The sequence below is a fragment of the Schistocerca nitens genome, chromosome 3, assembly GCF_023898315.1.
Source record: "Schistocerca nitens isolate TAMUIC-IGC-003100 chromosome 3, iqSchNite1.1, whole genome shotgun sequence".
NCBI lineage: Eukaryota > Metazoa > Arthropoda > Insecta > Orthoptera > Acrididae > Schistocerca > Schistocerca nitens.
In genome coordinates, this window is record NC_064616.1 from 746,448,381 (window position 1) to 746,464,504 (window position 16,124).

General features: G+C 41.4%; 1 protein-coding gene across 1 annotated transcript in view; it reads left to right on the plus strand.

Annotated features, from left to right (window-relative positions):
• LOC126248732 (E3 ubiquitin-protein ligase RNF170) overlaps window positions 1-16,124 on the plus strand; it is a 117,834-nt gene that overhangs the window by 76,792 nt on the left and 24,918 nt on the right. The window contains exon 5 of the mRNA XM_049950051.1: window positions 7,878-8,012. Within this exon, the coding sequence (XP_049806008.1) occupies window positions 7,878-8,012 (135 nt within the window). The remainder of the gene's footprint in view (window positions 1-7,877; window positions 8,013-16,124) is intronic.

Genomic DNA, 16,124 nt, shown 5'->3' on the forward strand with positions numbered 1-16,124 from the left:
TATCTACTCCGTCGCGAGGACCAGCCTCAGTGTCGTTGTGGCTCCCAAATGACAGTCGTCTACCTCTTGCTGGACTGCCCACTTTTAGCCGCTCTGTGGCAGACTTTTAACTTTCCCAGCACCCTGCCTTCTGTGTTGGGTGACAATGCCTCCACAGCAGCTTTTGTTTTACGTTTTATCCGTGAGAGTGGGTTTTATACTTCTATGTAGGTTTTAGTGCATGTCCTTTGTCCCTCTGTGTCCTCCACTCTGGTGCTTTTTGGGGTGGAGTTTTTAATGTGTTGCAGAGTGGCTGGCTTTCCCCTTTTATTCTCGTGATTGGCCAGCCACTGTAATCTGCTTTCATGTTTTACTCTATTATGTTTCTAGCGTCTCTCTGTTGTTTTCTTGTCCTCTTTTGTTCTTTTAGTGTTCGTTGCCTTCCATTTGTTCTTGTGGCTTTTCCTTTCTTTCTGTTTTGTGTTATATGTTTCGTCTGTTTTATTCTCACACTTGTGGCATTGTTTTATTAGGAACAAGGGACCAATGACTGTGTAGTTTGGCCCCTTCTCCCGCCTTTAAACCAACCAACCAACCAGCCAATACCTTGCTTCAGTAAAAGAACTTGCATTTCAACAGTGTTTTCAATTTGTTCAGGACTTAATATCATATTGCATGATCATTCATGCAGTCAGGAACATCTTCCTGCCCTAGAATATTAGACAGAGTCAACCACAAAGGTGACTTGGAAAAGGAACTTATAAAACCTCCCCCATTTCCAACCCCTGGGTAGGAACAAGTTGGTGTCACTAGCTATCCAACATCACCAACTATGGTGAAACTAGTATGCAATGGTCTTCTGTTTTTCAGTTACTTCTACAGCATACTATTGCTTGCTTGTCAGTAGAACAGTGCAGTTGACAAGACCATTAGAGAGCTAAGAAAAGCTCAGTCTTGCAGTGCCAAGTATGGAAAAAATTACCATTCTCGATTAGATTTGATGCAGGTTGTTTTTGTTACTTAAAAGGCAGAGTTTAATATCAGACTACATATAGGAAAACTTCAGACAAAGCTGCAGTCTTAGTTTAGTATTGAAGACATTAAGACAAATGGGAATAGTTTATGAGTAAACATCACCATCCCCTTCAGTTCTACAGATTTTCCTCACTTTTTTGGGAGAAAGTGTTTATGTGAGCACAAGAGTGAGCAGCTTGTCTAACAAATATCCATTTATTTGAAGGAAGAGAAATCGGCATAATTTTGATCAGAAGAGACCAATACCTGAAGACTCTTCTTTGTTTGATAAGAATGTCTACCAGTGTGAAGTGGTTCACATCCCTATTGCTTACCTGTTACGATTTCGTGCCATGTACGTGTGTACTAGGGCTATTTTTTAACAACAAACGAAGTGTTGAGTGACAAATGGCAATATTTAAAAATGCAGTTAGAGATAGAGTAAGCTACTGGACACAATTCGCCTTAAAATTTAGAAAAGCACTCACACATTCTTAACATAAACAACTCATATACACATGATTGTTGTCATCTCCAGAAGAACATGGTTCATTTGCTCCAGTCCTGGGTAGTACTGAGTCACGAGGGGAGCTTGCCCCTTCCTGCACACCATGACCAACCATATCCTCACCCACAATTACTTCTCCTTTGAAGTCATCACTTGCAGACAAGCCCGTGGTACAGCTGTGGGCACCCACTTGGCACCAATCTATGCTAACCTATTCATGGACCATCTAGAAGAATTCTTCTTAGCCACTCAGAATGCCAAACCTCTCATCAGGTTCAAAACTACTGATAACATCTTCATGATCTGGACTGATGGTGAGAACACCCTATCCACATTCCTCCAGAACCTCAGCCTTTTCTCCCTCATTTGCTTCACCTGGTCGTCCTCAGCCCAAGAAGTCACCTTCAACAATGACAATCCAAACCTCACGGATGGCTCCATCAGTACTTCCAGCCACAGCAAACCTACCAGCCACCAGCAACGCCTCAATTTCGACAGCTGCTACCCATTCCACACCAAGAAGTCCTTTCTATATAGCCCAGTCACTTGTGGCTGTCACATCTGCAGTGATGAGCAGTCCTTCTCCAAATCCACCGATGGTCTTGTTGAGGCTTTCACAGACCATAATTAATCTCAATACCTTGTCCAGAAACGGATATCCTTTTCTGTGTCTCCCCTGTCACCTACCCTCCCTTGTGTATGTATCTATGGACCGGCCAGAAAGAAGTGCACCCCCCCCCCCCCTCCCGTCCCCTCCCTTCTTCCCCTGTGACGCTGTATCATCCAAGACAAAGCAGCTGAATCTCATTCACTGCCAGCATTTCAACCACCTATCATCTTGTCCTGAAATGAGAAGTATCCTTCCTACTCTGTCCACAGTGGTATTACAACACCCACCCAACATATGTAATATTTTCGTCTGTCCCTACTCCACCCCTGCTACCAATCCATTGCCCTGTGGTTAAAATCCCTGTAGAGTACCTAAAGATGTAGATGTAAGACCTGTTCCATATATTCTCACACTACCATCTACTCCAGTCCTGTTAGAGAAATTTACTACCCCAATTAAATGCAGGGCCATCTGTGAAAGCAGCCATGTGGTCTACCAATTTAGCTGAAACCACTGTGTGGCATTCTACATGGGCACTACCACTAACAAACAGTCTGTCTGCATGAATGACCACCAGCAAACTATGACCATAGAAAGCTGGATTACCCAGTTGCTGAGCATTCTGCAGAACACAGTGTTCTTGACATTGACTGCTTCACAGCCCATGTTTTCTGTAGCCTGCCCACCAACAACAAGTTTCCTGAACTACATAGGTAGGAACTCCCCCCTGTTATACATCCCTTGTCCTCATAACCACCCTGTCCCCAACCTTCACTAGTCCCTGTTATCCCACCTGCCTCTACACCCTTCCCTGCTCCCACTACAGCCTCACATGAGTCCTCTGTCCCCTTGTTGCACTTGTGTAGTCCTTCTTTCCCCTTCTCTCCTTTCTCTCCCTCTCTCCAGCACAATCTCCCCACCCTGTCCCTGTATGCTTCTATCGGTAGCACTAGCAGCACTATAGCTTCTTCCTCCACCCTTACCCAGTGTACTACATAAGACTGAGCCGTGGTTGCTTGCGTAGCACTGTGCTGCTGTCAGGCAGGACCATGTGACCTGGTGACTGTTCACGTGGTGGCACTTGACAGCCACTAACTGTAATGCTTTTGATTCACTGTCAATTGTGTCTGCTGTTACAGATATTAAATCCCAACAGATATTAAATCCCTTCCCCCTTGAATTTTGCACATATGATCAAAAATGGCCCAGCCATTGCCAGCGATGGGAAGTGGAGAGGCAGCACTTTCCACCAGCAGATCTAGAACCATTGGCTTTGGTCTGACCCCAGCAGAAGGTCCAGTTGAGGACTGTAGTGGCAGAGAAGGCCCAGTTGAGCACTGCGGTGGCACAGGTGCCCCAGTTGAGCGCTGCGGTGGCACAGGTGCCCCAGTTGAGCGCTGCGGTGGCACAGGTGCCCCAGTTGAGCGCTGCGGTGGCACAGGTGCCCCAGTTGAGCGCTGCGGTGGCACAGGTGCCCCAGTTGAGCGCTGCGGTGGCACAGGTGCCCCAGTTGAGCGCTGCGGTGGCACAGGTGCCCCAGTTGAGCGCTGCGGTGGCACAGGTGCCCCAGTTGAGCGCTGCGGTGGCACAGGTGCCCCAGTTGAGCGCTGCGGTGGCACAGGTGCCCCAGTTGAGCGCTGCGGTGGCACAGGTGCCCCAGTTGAGCGCTGCGGTGGCACAGGTGCCCCAGTTGAGCGCTGCGGTGGCACAGGTGCCCCAGTTGAGCACTGCGGTGGCACAGGTGCCCCAGTTAAGCACTGCGGTGGCACAGGAGCCCCAGTTAAGCACTGCGGTGGCACAGGAGCCCCAGTTAAGCACTGCGGTGGCACAGGAGCCCCAGTTAAGCACTGCGGTGGCACAGGAGCCCCAGTTAAGCACTGCGGTGGCACAGGAGCCCCAGTTAAGCACTGCGGTGGCACAGGAGCCCCAGTTAAGCACTGCGGTGGCACAGGAGCCCCAGTTAAGCACTGCGGTGGCACAGGAGCCCCAGTTAAGCACTGCGGTGGCACAGGAGCCCCAGTTAAGCACTGCGATGACACAGGAGGCTCAATTCAGCACTGTGGTGGCACAGGATGCCCAGTGAAGGACTGCGGTGGCACAGGATGCCCAGTGAAGGACTGCGGTGGCACAAGAGGCCTGATCGAGAACTGCAGGGGGTGATAGTGCAACCATGGCATGAGGCTGCTCTAGTGCCACCATGGTGAATGAAGGTTAGGAAGGAGGGAGTGGTTCCATCTCTCTACGTTCTCAAGCTGTAATCCTCTCAGTTGCCTGCAGACAAACAAACAGCACTTTTCCAACTGACTGTGTAAACCAGTTTAAAAAGAAAGAAAGATTAAGTTTTAATACACGTATGAAATAGAGGTCAAAGAGACGTAGCACAACCTTTGATTGTGTCAAGGTTTGGCAAGGAAATTGGCTCTGTCCTTTTGAAGGAATCATCCTGGCATTTTCATAGAGCAATATTACCTGTATAAGCCAAAAGGCATATTTGAAATTAGTAATTGACATGAAATATCAAGTGATAGGGTGGACAGGGTGAGCAGCAATCTGCAGCTGTTTGCAGATGATTCTATGGTGTACAGGAAGATGTCATCATTGAGTAACAGTAGGAAGATTCAGAATGACTTGGACAAAATTTCTAGTTGGTGTGATGAACAGCAACTAGATCTAAACCTAAAAAAATGAGAGTGAATGCAGATGAGTAGTAAAAACAAGCCCATAATGCTCAAATACAGCATTAGTATTGTCCTGCTTACTACAGTCATGTCGTTTGAATATCTGGGAAAAATGTTGCAAGTGATATGAAATGGGAAAAGTATGTAAGGATTGTAGTAGGGAAGCTGAATGGTCAACTTCGGTTTGTTTGGAGAATTTTAGGAGAGTGTGGTTTACCTGTAATGGGGGCTCCATATAGGACACCAATGCAACCCATTATGAGCACTTCTTGAGTGTTGGGGATCCACACCAGGTCAAATTAAAAGAAAACATTGAAGCAGTTCAGAGGGGGGCCTGCAACATTTGTTACCGGTAGTTTCCAACAACACGTAAGTAGTATGAGAGGATGCTTTGGGAACTCAAATAGGAATCCCTGGAGGGAAGGCGAAATTGAGAAAATTTAAGGAAGTGACATTTGAAGATGACCGCCTACATAAATTTCACGTAAGAACCACAAAGGTAAGAGACTAGAAGTGGTACAGGGTACACTCCACCATGCACCATATGTTGGCTTACGGAGTATGTATGTGGATGCATATGTAGAAGTGGCAGTTGGATATATGCATCCTTTAATAGCAATGGCTCCCAGCCAGTTTCATCAACAACTCATATGGGCGAGGCAGTGGATATAGACTGGGAATTCATAGTGGAATTAAAATTACCACAAATATGTATTGACCTATTTGCTTTCTTAATGACCACTACAGTCATCACCCACTAACTGGTGGAAACATGGGAAGTAGTGTCCCGATCCTAAAGCTGTGAGAGTTCTGCCTGAACAGCCTCATGAATCATAAATGGAAGTGGGTGAGTTTGGCAAAATTTAGGCACTGCAGAAGGCTTCAAAGAAATGTGAGCCATAAAATTACATGCACATCAGAGCATTGCGTAAAAAATCTTATATGGCGCGCACAGAGCAGAAAATGACACTGAGTCTGACACTAAGTTAATTTGGTTCTCTTCTTTGAACCCAAAACTGGCAAAGCTGCCTGAGTGGAAAATGTTAGTAGGGAGGACTGCACTACTAAGAAGATTAGTATGTGTTCAATGTTTTTGCACTTAGCCACCAGTGACAGTTCTCAGAGGGAAGGCCTGGACATTCTGTAGTAAGAAAGGACCTGGTACTGGGCCTGTTGCAGTGGTGGGGAACAGAGCCAGCGATATATGACTTGAATCATTAGACGCACCTCAGCACCTGTGTCCAGCTGGAATTCCATGGACTGTCATCAATTTCAAAGTGAGCTTCTGTGTCTGCAGGGGAACTTCCCGTTCTGCAGTCATGACTGTATGGATCACAGTGTTGTCGCCATGCTGCCTCAGAGCACGCGACATGTGAGCCGCTTGTTGACATTACAGCGAGGTGACCGTGCTCACTGCAGGACCAGCAGTCCACTGCATGGTGCAGTTGATAGCTTCTGGTATGCCCACTACCACAGTCAGGGCAGGACTGAAGTTTCTCTGAGGTACATGACATAGTGTGAATGCTGAGGAAGGAGGACGTTCCTGACTTGCCCGACTAACATTACAAAAATGTCATTCACCACTGAGGGCAAGCAGAGTCATCAATATACTTAAATCTCTCCAGAGATGCCCACGATCTGGGTGCCTATGAACTTGGATGGGACTTAGATGCAGAATTAGAGGATGATGAGTCAGAATCATCAGATGACCACTGCTTGTGATGGTGACTAACAACTTGGCACACATGCATTTCATTTGTGAAAGCATGCTGAGATGCCGAAGCAACCTCGAAACATTTTGCGTGTTTAAGCATGTCACCAAGGCTAGACTTGGACTTGCTTTAGCTGTGACTTCTCTGTCAGGTGAGAGGTACACAATTACATCTCAAATTAATGGTTCCACATATGAGAGTTAACAGTTCTAGTACTTGAAATTGCACTTAGCAAGACCCTGCAAGTCATCAGCCAGTGCTGCATAGGTCTGGCCCTGTTGTTTATGACAGTGGTTAACCTTGAGCCTAGCCACAATCAGATGTGTCTGCTGACCCAGTCTTCAGTTAGTAGAACACAGAGATTATTGAATGACAAGTCACCAAGATTGAAGAGTGTTTGCAGTTTCTACACCGCTTTGTATGAACTGCCATTAGAAGACAAGCAAAGCACTTTGCTGCCTACCACCAGTGTTATACCTGTGAGGGAACCAGTGGAGATCAAATTGATGAAGGCATACGTACCAGCTTTCTGAAGGTTTGTAGAAGGCAGTGAATGGTGGTGAGAATGTAGCCACAATCATGGACACCAAATGTTGTTGCGTGGACACTTATGACATTAGTTGTTTTTATCTCCTAAAATAAAACAAACACAGAATGTTGTTGTTGTTATGGCACGAGCTGCAGGACAGCTGCATGCTGCTCTTTATGCTATTGCTGAGAGCTGCAAACTGTTGCTGTTGGGACAACTGCTGTTGCTGCCAAAGTTCTACAAACTTTGTGTCCATAGTGCTGGCACTGAATGTGAACATGTTGCCAAAAACATGATAGGGTATGACCCTAAGAACTTATCACGATGTAAGTGTCTGGCCCTGATAAGATTGTGTAATCAATAAACAAGGCAAGGTTGTAGTGATCTGAATGCAGTAGAAATGCCAGAAACAAAAACAGAAGACACCAAACCCACAGTCAGATCAGTATCCTAATAGCTGATAGCAAAGATATGAAAGAGCTCATAGCGCATACTATATAAGACTCAACCGTAGCCACTCGCCTAGCCCCATGCTGCTGTCGGTCGGGTAGGAGCATGTGACTCATCGATTCTGCTTCTATTGATGCCTGACATACACTAACTGTAATCCTTCTAATCTGCTATAGATTGTGTCCAATGGCAACAATATTAAATCCTTAAAGTGGTGAGCTGCATTCTGTCATAATTCCTGTTATTCCATCCTTGACTTACCTATGTTATAACTATTTCCAACAATTTTTGAAAGTGTGTATAGCACTGACTATCTGCTACCATAATGATTCTCGTTATTTGCTGTTAACAACTTTCAGCTTACTGCTACATAATTGTATTTTCATTTTTCTCACAGGTGACATTGATTATGACTCGATTTACTCCAGAGGAAAGGCAGGCACAAGATGGCACTGAGCTAGCACAGAGACGTATAGAAATTCGGAACTTTGTTACAGCATACAACAGGCAGTCATATGGAGTGCCAAGATCGGTAATTTCTGTGCTTAATTCATTTAATTTATTATGAACAAGTTGTACAAGACTTCACATTGTGTGGCGTGCTGAGAATCAGAATGTGCGTAGTACAGTAACTCCTTTTGTGGGAATGGCATTCATTTTGAATCAGATTTATTACTAAAATATCAGTAAGCATCCAGTGTTTGTAGATGTTGTTTGAAAAATTGTACACTGCAAGATCATTGCTATAACACAATACAACAAAACTTTATGTTTAAAGATCAATTAAATGTTGTGAATGTCCCATATTGTGATTTATGTTGTACTTTCTGCTGCATGCAATGTGGTTGAACCACCTATATTTGAAACCTAGCAAAAGCACACTGACAAGCAGTGTTGTGTAAGTTGATCAATACAGAATTTTTCTAGGTGTTCAGATGCCAAAGTAATAGCAAGGGTTTGTGCTGTTGTACTTGCAATTTGTCATAAATTAACATTTGAAATGGTGTAATATGAAAACTTATAACGGCAAAAGATAAACATAATGGTTTGTTACCTACCAGGTGATATCAGATTGGTGCCAACAAAATAACGACAGGTGATATCAGATTGGTGCCAACAAAAGAATGATAGTCACTAGTTTCAGAACTTGGGATAGTGTGTTAAAAAGAGAGGATGAAGGAAAATATAACATGAGAAGTATTACACAGCAAAATCAGCTGTGATTTACAATGAAGAAAGACAACAGTAAAGGATGTAATTTGGGGAAAGTCCCCCCCTTTTTTGACAGAAAGAAAAACTATAAGTTTTGATATCTTTTGGGTCATATAGCTTTTAAGGCTATAGTCAGTCTGCTGCTATGTGAGAAGTGGATGACTACCTTTACATTATTTAGAAGAAATTTCCCTCTGAACTGTTCTGTTCTTTGTAACTGATTTTCCATTTGCATGTTATGTTTAACTGTGTGAACAGGTAAAACTTCAATCAACTTTGACAGGAAGACATATTAAGTGGTTTGAGTCCATACATAGAAAAATATTTAAGGATTTGGGATTTCAGCTAGATTGGTTATTGGATCATCATTGTAGAAGAGTTTAATTGTAATGAAATGCAAATTGTTGTATGTAACAGATACCACTTACATATATATAGCTGAAATACTATTTGAAATAGCTGAAACTTTTGCAACCAGGTCTGGAAAATTGCAAAAATGTACAGAAAGAGAGTAAAATTAGTGATGATAAGTCAAAGAAGCTTCTAGACATAAGGCAGTTGAATATATTGAGTAATAACATGACCATGCTTCTTGCAGACAAAAAAATTATTTCTTTAAATGGTGTTAAAGGGCAGATGATATTTTCAGTTTGATGAAAATACATAATGTAAATTTATAGTTGGAAGAGAGACAAGATAACTCATAAATAGTAGTAAATCTGTGAAAGTGTCATAACTAATGACAATAATGTAAGAGAAGGTTTTTGACCCAGATTTCCTGCCTGAACTGCAAACGACTGCCTTAACCATTAGGCTGTCTGAACATGTCCTCAGGCCTTGAGTATTCCTGCAGGCCTGACTCAAAGTTTCATTTTCATTGTTGGTTACACCTATGATTTATGAACACTACAACCAGAGAGTCTCCAATGTGATAGGTGGGAGTAGCACCATTGAGTGGAGGTCTGTGGCTTTCCCTGCCACAAGGCATATGTATTAATGTAATTAGATTCTTGGAAATGAAAGAATTAATGGGGATAATATCAATGAAGATGAATGTGAAAAATCCTTCAGAAATGCTGAACTGGCAGTCTAATGAGTATATCCTGACAACTGAAAATCTGTGCCGTATTTACATATTCCTTGTGGCAGGATAATCCATAGTCCATCAAATCCATTATTTTGCAATGATGATATTCCCACGTACCTTGTAGAGAACCGCTGGTTGTAGTGATCAGACATTAGGAATGGGAAACATAAGTGGCAATAAAAGTTTGAGTCTGACCCGCAGGGATGCTCAAGAAATCAGTGTTTGAGTTCCAGTCTTTAACATGAATTTGCATGTTATAACATTTTCATTACATTGTAAGTTCAATGTTTCTGACCTGTTTTCACTGGTACCATTTCATGTCATTGCATCTGCATTGATTTCATCCCCATCAGTAATTTCATTGTTAGTGAACCCAATTCAGTTGATAATAAGTTATAATTGTTGAGGATCTCTGTCTTACACTGGATGAAGGTACGCATAAGTTATGTTGTTGTTGTTGGTGGTGGTGACATTATCTAGTAAATTTAACTCTCTCTGCCTGTAAAGTTAGTAAGTGATGATGTAGTCTAGAAAGATTTCCATGTACTGATAGAAGTTTCTGCGTTTTATGCTACTGGGGACAGAAAATGATTATGTTAGAGTTCACATGAAGAGTCTAATTATTAATGTAATACTCATGCCTGCTTCAACACTTGGGAGAGGTGGAGTCGTCTTTCTAGATTTAGTACAATAACTTCACAGACGAGCATGTTTTCTACAAAATTGGCTTGTTTTGCATCAGCCCCTCGGTATCATTTTATACTCATCTCTTCTGTTGTGTCTTACCAAGAGAACATCTTTCAGTTTTCTGGTTCATCATATGGATGGATATGAGAATGCAGTATATGTTGTCAGCTGGGAAATTAGTTATTTAACCTGCCAGGTTGTGCGTATACTGTCATATGAGGATTTTGTGGAAACAAGAAAGTCTGTTTTTAGTTGTGTTGTCATGTCTGCTTCTGTAGACAGCAGTTAAAATTTTACTTTTCAGCCACCTTTAATATTTTTTTGGACTTCAGAGCTCTCCAGTTTCCTGTGTGAAACTAAAATTTGCCACCACATATTAAAAACTGAGTGATGTTCTCACTCAGTAATCATCTTTCTATTATTTATTGTACAATGTTCTCAAGAAAATATTCAATATTTTAAGTTGTCACGATAATTTTAAAATTTCATTCTCAGTTGTTTACTTGCTGAAATGTGCTCTGTGGTGGTGCCTGCTGTGACCTCTTCGATAAATTGAGATTACTGCAGGACTAATTTTTTGATACTGTATATAAATATTTTGAATGAAATCAGTCTAGGTTGCAAAATTGTGTATCTAAGTGACAGTTACACATTTTGCCCTTGTAAGGTATCAGCAGTGTGTCTTGAGACAATAGAACGAAAATTAATATGACAAAACAGTAAATAGAATGAAGCATAGCTGTAAGCTGTGCAGGCATGCATACAAAGGACAGTAATATATACATAAACTCAAAAAAGACAGTAGGATAAGCTTCATCCATCAATTGCAACTGAAAGGCATTAAATAAGAATAAGAATTGTCTGGATATAGCATCCAGTCATCGAGTCTCTTATCAGATACAACAAGGCCCTAAATGGGAAGTAAAAATGGACAAGTAAAACTAACCAAGATTAATGGTGGATGGTGGGAGAAATGGGAATCTAAAGTAAATAAAATACTAGACCAGTTAGGTACAGGGTGACAATTATTGAACTATATGAAAAGAAACATAAATTAGTTACAAACAATGGTGTGCACACACTTTATTCAATGTGTAAATGTCATTACAAATATTCAGATTTAGGTTATGATATGTTCATTTGTGGTGCTGTGGCACAGATGAATGGTGGAATTCTGCATGAACGGCTGAGTAGTCAGAACATCGATACTGTCAATGACCTTCTGAATGTCTGTTTTCAGCTCAGCAATGGTTTTGGTGTTATTACTGTACACCTCATCTTTATTATAGCCCCACAAAAAGGAGTCGCATGTGTTCAGACCTGGAGAATACGGCAGCCAACCGAGGCCCATTCCAGTGGCCTCTTGGTACTCCAGAGCCAGAATGTGGTCTCCAGTGTGCTCCTCCAGGACATCAAACACACTCCTGCTTCGATGGGGTTGAGCTTCGTCTTGCATGAACCACGTTTTGTCGAAATCAGGCTTACTTTGGATAATGGAGATGAAATCATCTTCCAAAACCTTTACATACCATTCAGTAGTCAGCGTGCCATCAAGGAATATTGCACTGATTATTCTGTGACTGGACATTCCACACCACACAGTCACCTTTTGAGGGTGAAGAGACTTCTCGATCCCAAAATTCGAATTCTCAGTCCTCCAAATGTGCCAGTTTTGCTTATTGACTAACCCATCCAAATGGAAGTGGGCTTTGTCACTAAACCAAGCCATACTAATTCTCATCATACCCTGCGACCAACCGTGCAGTTTGAATAACCTAACGCAAACCATTCAGAAGTTACGATGATTTTATTTCATATAGTTCAATAACTGTCACCCTGTACCTTATGTGTACTAAAGCAGGCATGGTTTACACAGCTCAGAGCCATCCGTACAACATATGGATGTAGAGCAGAAAACAATCGGCTAAGCAGGTCCGTCCAGCGTAAGACCAGAACTGACTATGAGGTGTGTGACCAGATATGCTGGTATGGGCTAGGTTGTGCAAAGACTCAAACATAACAGATGACACTAATTGTGTTGCTTAATGTCAGCAATTTAAAAACTTGTTAAAATATATGTGATACCACTTAAAAAGAGAACAAATCCCATTGCAGTTAACAAACTGTAAAGAACAAGCAGAAATTTACTGATAACAATTAGACATAATGGATGCATAAAAATACACAAAAAAGTAATAGTACAATATGAATCAGTGCCTCATCCAGTAAAGCTCATAATAGCAAGGTAAACAAAAGTACAGCAACATTAGTAAAATAATTGCAGATCCATAAGTGAATCTTTTGACATGTCCGAAGAAACAATGTTCGGCGATGTATGTATCACAAATGCTGGATGGTTGCAGAGTCAGCACATTAATTTATTAACTGTGATATATTCTAAAAGGTTCCAAAAGGACCTTAACTAAAACCACATAGAAGTGAAAAACAGTAACTAACATAATAAATATCCTCTGTGCATACCTGTTGTTTAGGACAGCATAAACAGAGTACAAACATTTTAAGAAATTTTGATTTACATTAAAATCCCAGAGACAAAAGAATAAGTGCTAAGACAAAAACACTTATTAGCGTAGAGGAGAGAGTGAACAAAAGTTATGCTGCGCAATTGTGGGGGTAAGCAGTATCATAGGAGGGATCTTATAGTCGGCATCATTACACTGTAATAAGACTGGTTTTTACTAACCAATTGATCATTCAATAGCCTTCCTTTAATAGCACATTAGTGTTTAATGATTCCATCTCTTCTAACAAATTCATCTTCTTCTCTTTGCCAGTGGTATGCAGCATGCTCATGTTGCTCAATGTTGGAGGCTGATGATCACTTGATATCAGGTGCTCACAAGGGAACCTCCCCATCGCACCCCCCTCGGATTTAGTTGGCACAGTGGATATACCTTGAAAAACTGAACACAGATCAATCGAGAAAACAGGAAGAAGTTGTGTGGAACTACGAAAAATATAAGCAAAGTATACAAACTGAGTAGTCCATTCGCAATATAGGCAACATTAAGGAGAGTGTGAGCTCAGGAGCGCCGTGGTCCCGTGGTTAGCGTGAGTAGCTGCAGAACAAGAGGTCCTTGGTTCAAGTCTTCCCTCGAGTGAAAAGTTTAATTTTTTATTTTCAGACAATTATTATCTGTCTGTCCGTCCAATGTGATCACATTTTTGGGAGTGATTATCACATCCGCAAGAAAAACTAAATTGGGCAAGGTAGAAGAATCTTTTTACGCATTCGCCAAGTGTACAAGTTAGGTGGGTCGACAACATATTCCTGTCATGTGACGCACATGCCGTCACCAGTGTCGTATAGAATATATCAGACATGTTTTCCTGTGGAGGAATCAGTTGACCTATGACCTTCTGATCAAATGTTTTCGGTTCCCATTGGAGAGGCACGTTCTTTCGTCTACTAATCACACGGTTTTGCAGTGCGGTTGCAAAACACCGACACTAAACTTATTACAGTGAACAGAGACATCAATGAACGAACGGACAGATCATAACTTTGCGAAAATAAAGTAAGTAAACTTTTCACTCGAGAGGAGACTTGAACCAAGGACCTCTCGTTTTGCAGCTGCTCACGCTAACCACAGGACCACGGCGCTCATGAGCTCACATTATCCTAGATGTTACCTATCTTGCACATGGACTACTCAGTTTGTATATTTTGCTTATTTTTTCATAGTTCCACACAACTTCTGCCTGTTTTCTCGATTAATCTGTGTTCAGTTCTTCAAGGCCTATCCACTGTGCCAACTTATAACTAAATCTGAGGGGGACGCAATGGGGAGGTTCCCTTGTCAGTAATGACTGGGTGATGCCTAACTTATCCTCTCTAATTTAGTTGGTGCTCATGAAATGTAGTTCTAAACATCCTGCCTGTTTGCTTGGTTGGTTGTGTGTTATGTATATAACTATTTCAGAACTTTGTTAACCAAATAAAACAAACAACTTCCATGCCCTGCTTCTCAAATGGTTTAGCAAGGCCATATGACAGGTTTCCTGCAAAGAGCATCTTCACAAGTTTCATACTGGAGACTGACAAGTCTTGTGCAATTTTGGGTTGTAATCATTGCTAACCACATGTTTTAGGATAGCTAACTTTTTCTGTATAGATGAGTGGCTCAGCAATAGATGAGTGGCATAGCGGAAGTTCGCTGATACACTGTGTTATTGATTTGAAGTAACTGATCTTATACCAGTAAGAGTTACAAGGAAGGGTGTGTAATTGAATCTCTTGTGATGGTCTTATGAAATATATCAAATTGGATTTTACCCCCATCGATCTGCAACTGTAGGTTCAAATAATTAAGAATTTTGCTATTATCCATTAATTCATAAGTAAGTCATGTTTGGGTTCAATGAGTTGAAGTCATCTACCAACAATGGGATGCCGACTGCAGAACCGTTAAAGAAAATGAAAATGACATCTACATATCGCTGATAAAAAAGGACCTCAGTGGGTTTGTTTGTAAATAACTTTTCTGCTGCCAGTTACAATTTTCTTTTATTCATATTTTACATGACGCGTTTCGGGAAATGATCCCCATTTGCAGTTTTACATAATGTATTCAATGTGTAAGGTTCTGCTTTGTTTTGTTGACTTCAACTTTTCTTATAGTTCATTTGTGCAGAGACTCGCACATCTTTCAGTGCACAGTATATATCAAAAATAACTTACATTTAACATGTATGTGTGTCTGCACAAATTGACCATAAGAAAACTTAGTCAGCAAAACAAATCAGAACCTCACACGTCAAAAACATTATGTAAAAATGGCATAGCACAAAGAGAAAATATACTTGAAAATGGGAGTCATTTCCTAAAATGTGCCATGCAAAGTAAGACTGAAAGAAAACGGTGACTGTTAGCAGAAAAAGTTATTTAATAACAAACCCATTGCTTTCACAGTCACAATCTCGCACAAAACCATTTATAATGGACAAAATCAGGAAAAGGACCTCGTTTTGTCTGTCCAAGTAGTGCCTAAAGTAATTTCATTCTAAGTGGTTGACATAGACATCAGCAATGAAACCCACCAAACATGGCTAGGCCATCATTTTGCTTGTAATATTGATTATTGTGTGAGAAATAATTACATGTAGTAAGCGATTTAAGGATAAAAGTGCTTTTTCGTTAATCTCATACGTTGTTGTTCGACATTGCTTAGGAAGATCATTGTGTACGAGGCATTTGTGAATATTAACCAGATCATTCCTGTTGCAGATGGTGAAACACTCTTCAAATACAAATTTTTGATGCAATAGTTCCAATGTATATTTGGGGATCAGTTCACCTGGATTTCCTATTCTGTTAGAGATCTGGCATAAGGGGTGGTCTAGCTTGTGTGTCATAAACAACATGAATGTAGAGGGGACATTTATTATGATAGCTACTGTTTTTTCACTTCTATATGGTTTTATTTAAGGTTCTCTTGGACCTTTCAGAAACAACAGCAATTTATAAATTAATGTGTTGGCTCTGTAACACTCCAGCATTTGTGACACATATGTTGTACTGACTGTTTCTTCAGCCACATCAAATACTCCCTTATGAATCTGCAATTATTTTATTAATATTGCTGTACTTTATCTTGCTATTGTAAGCTTTATTGGATGTGGCACTGATTCGTCTGG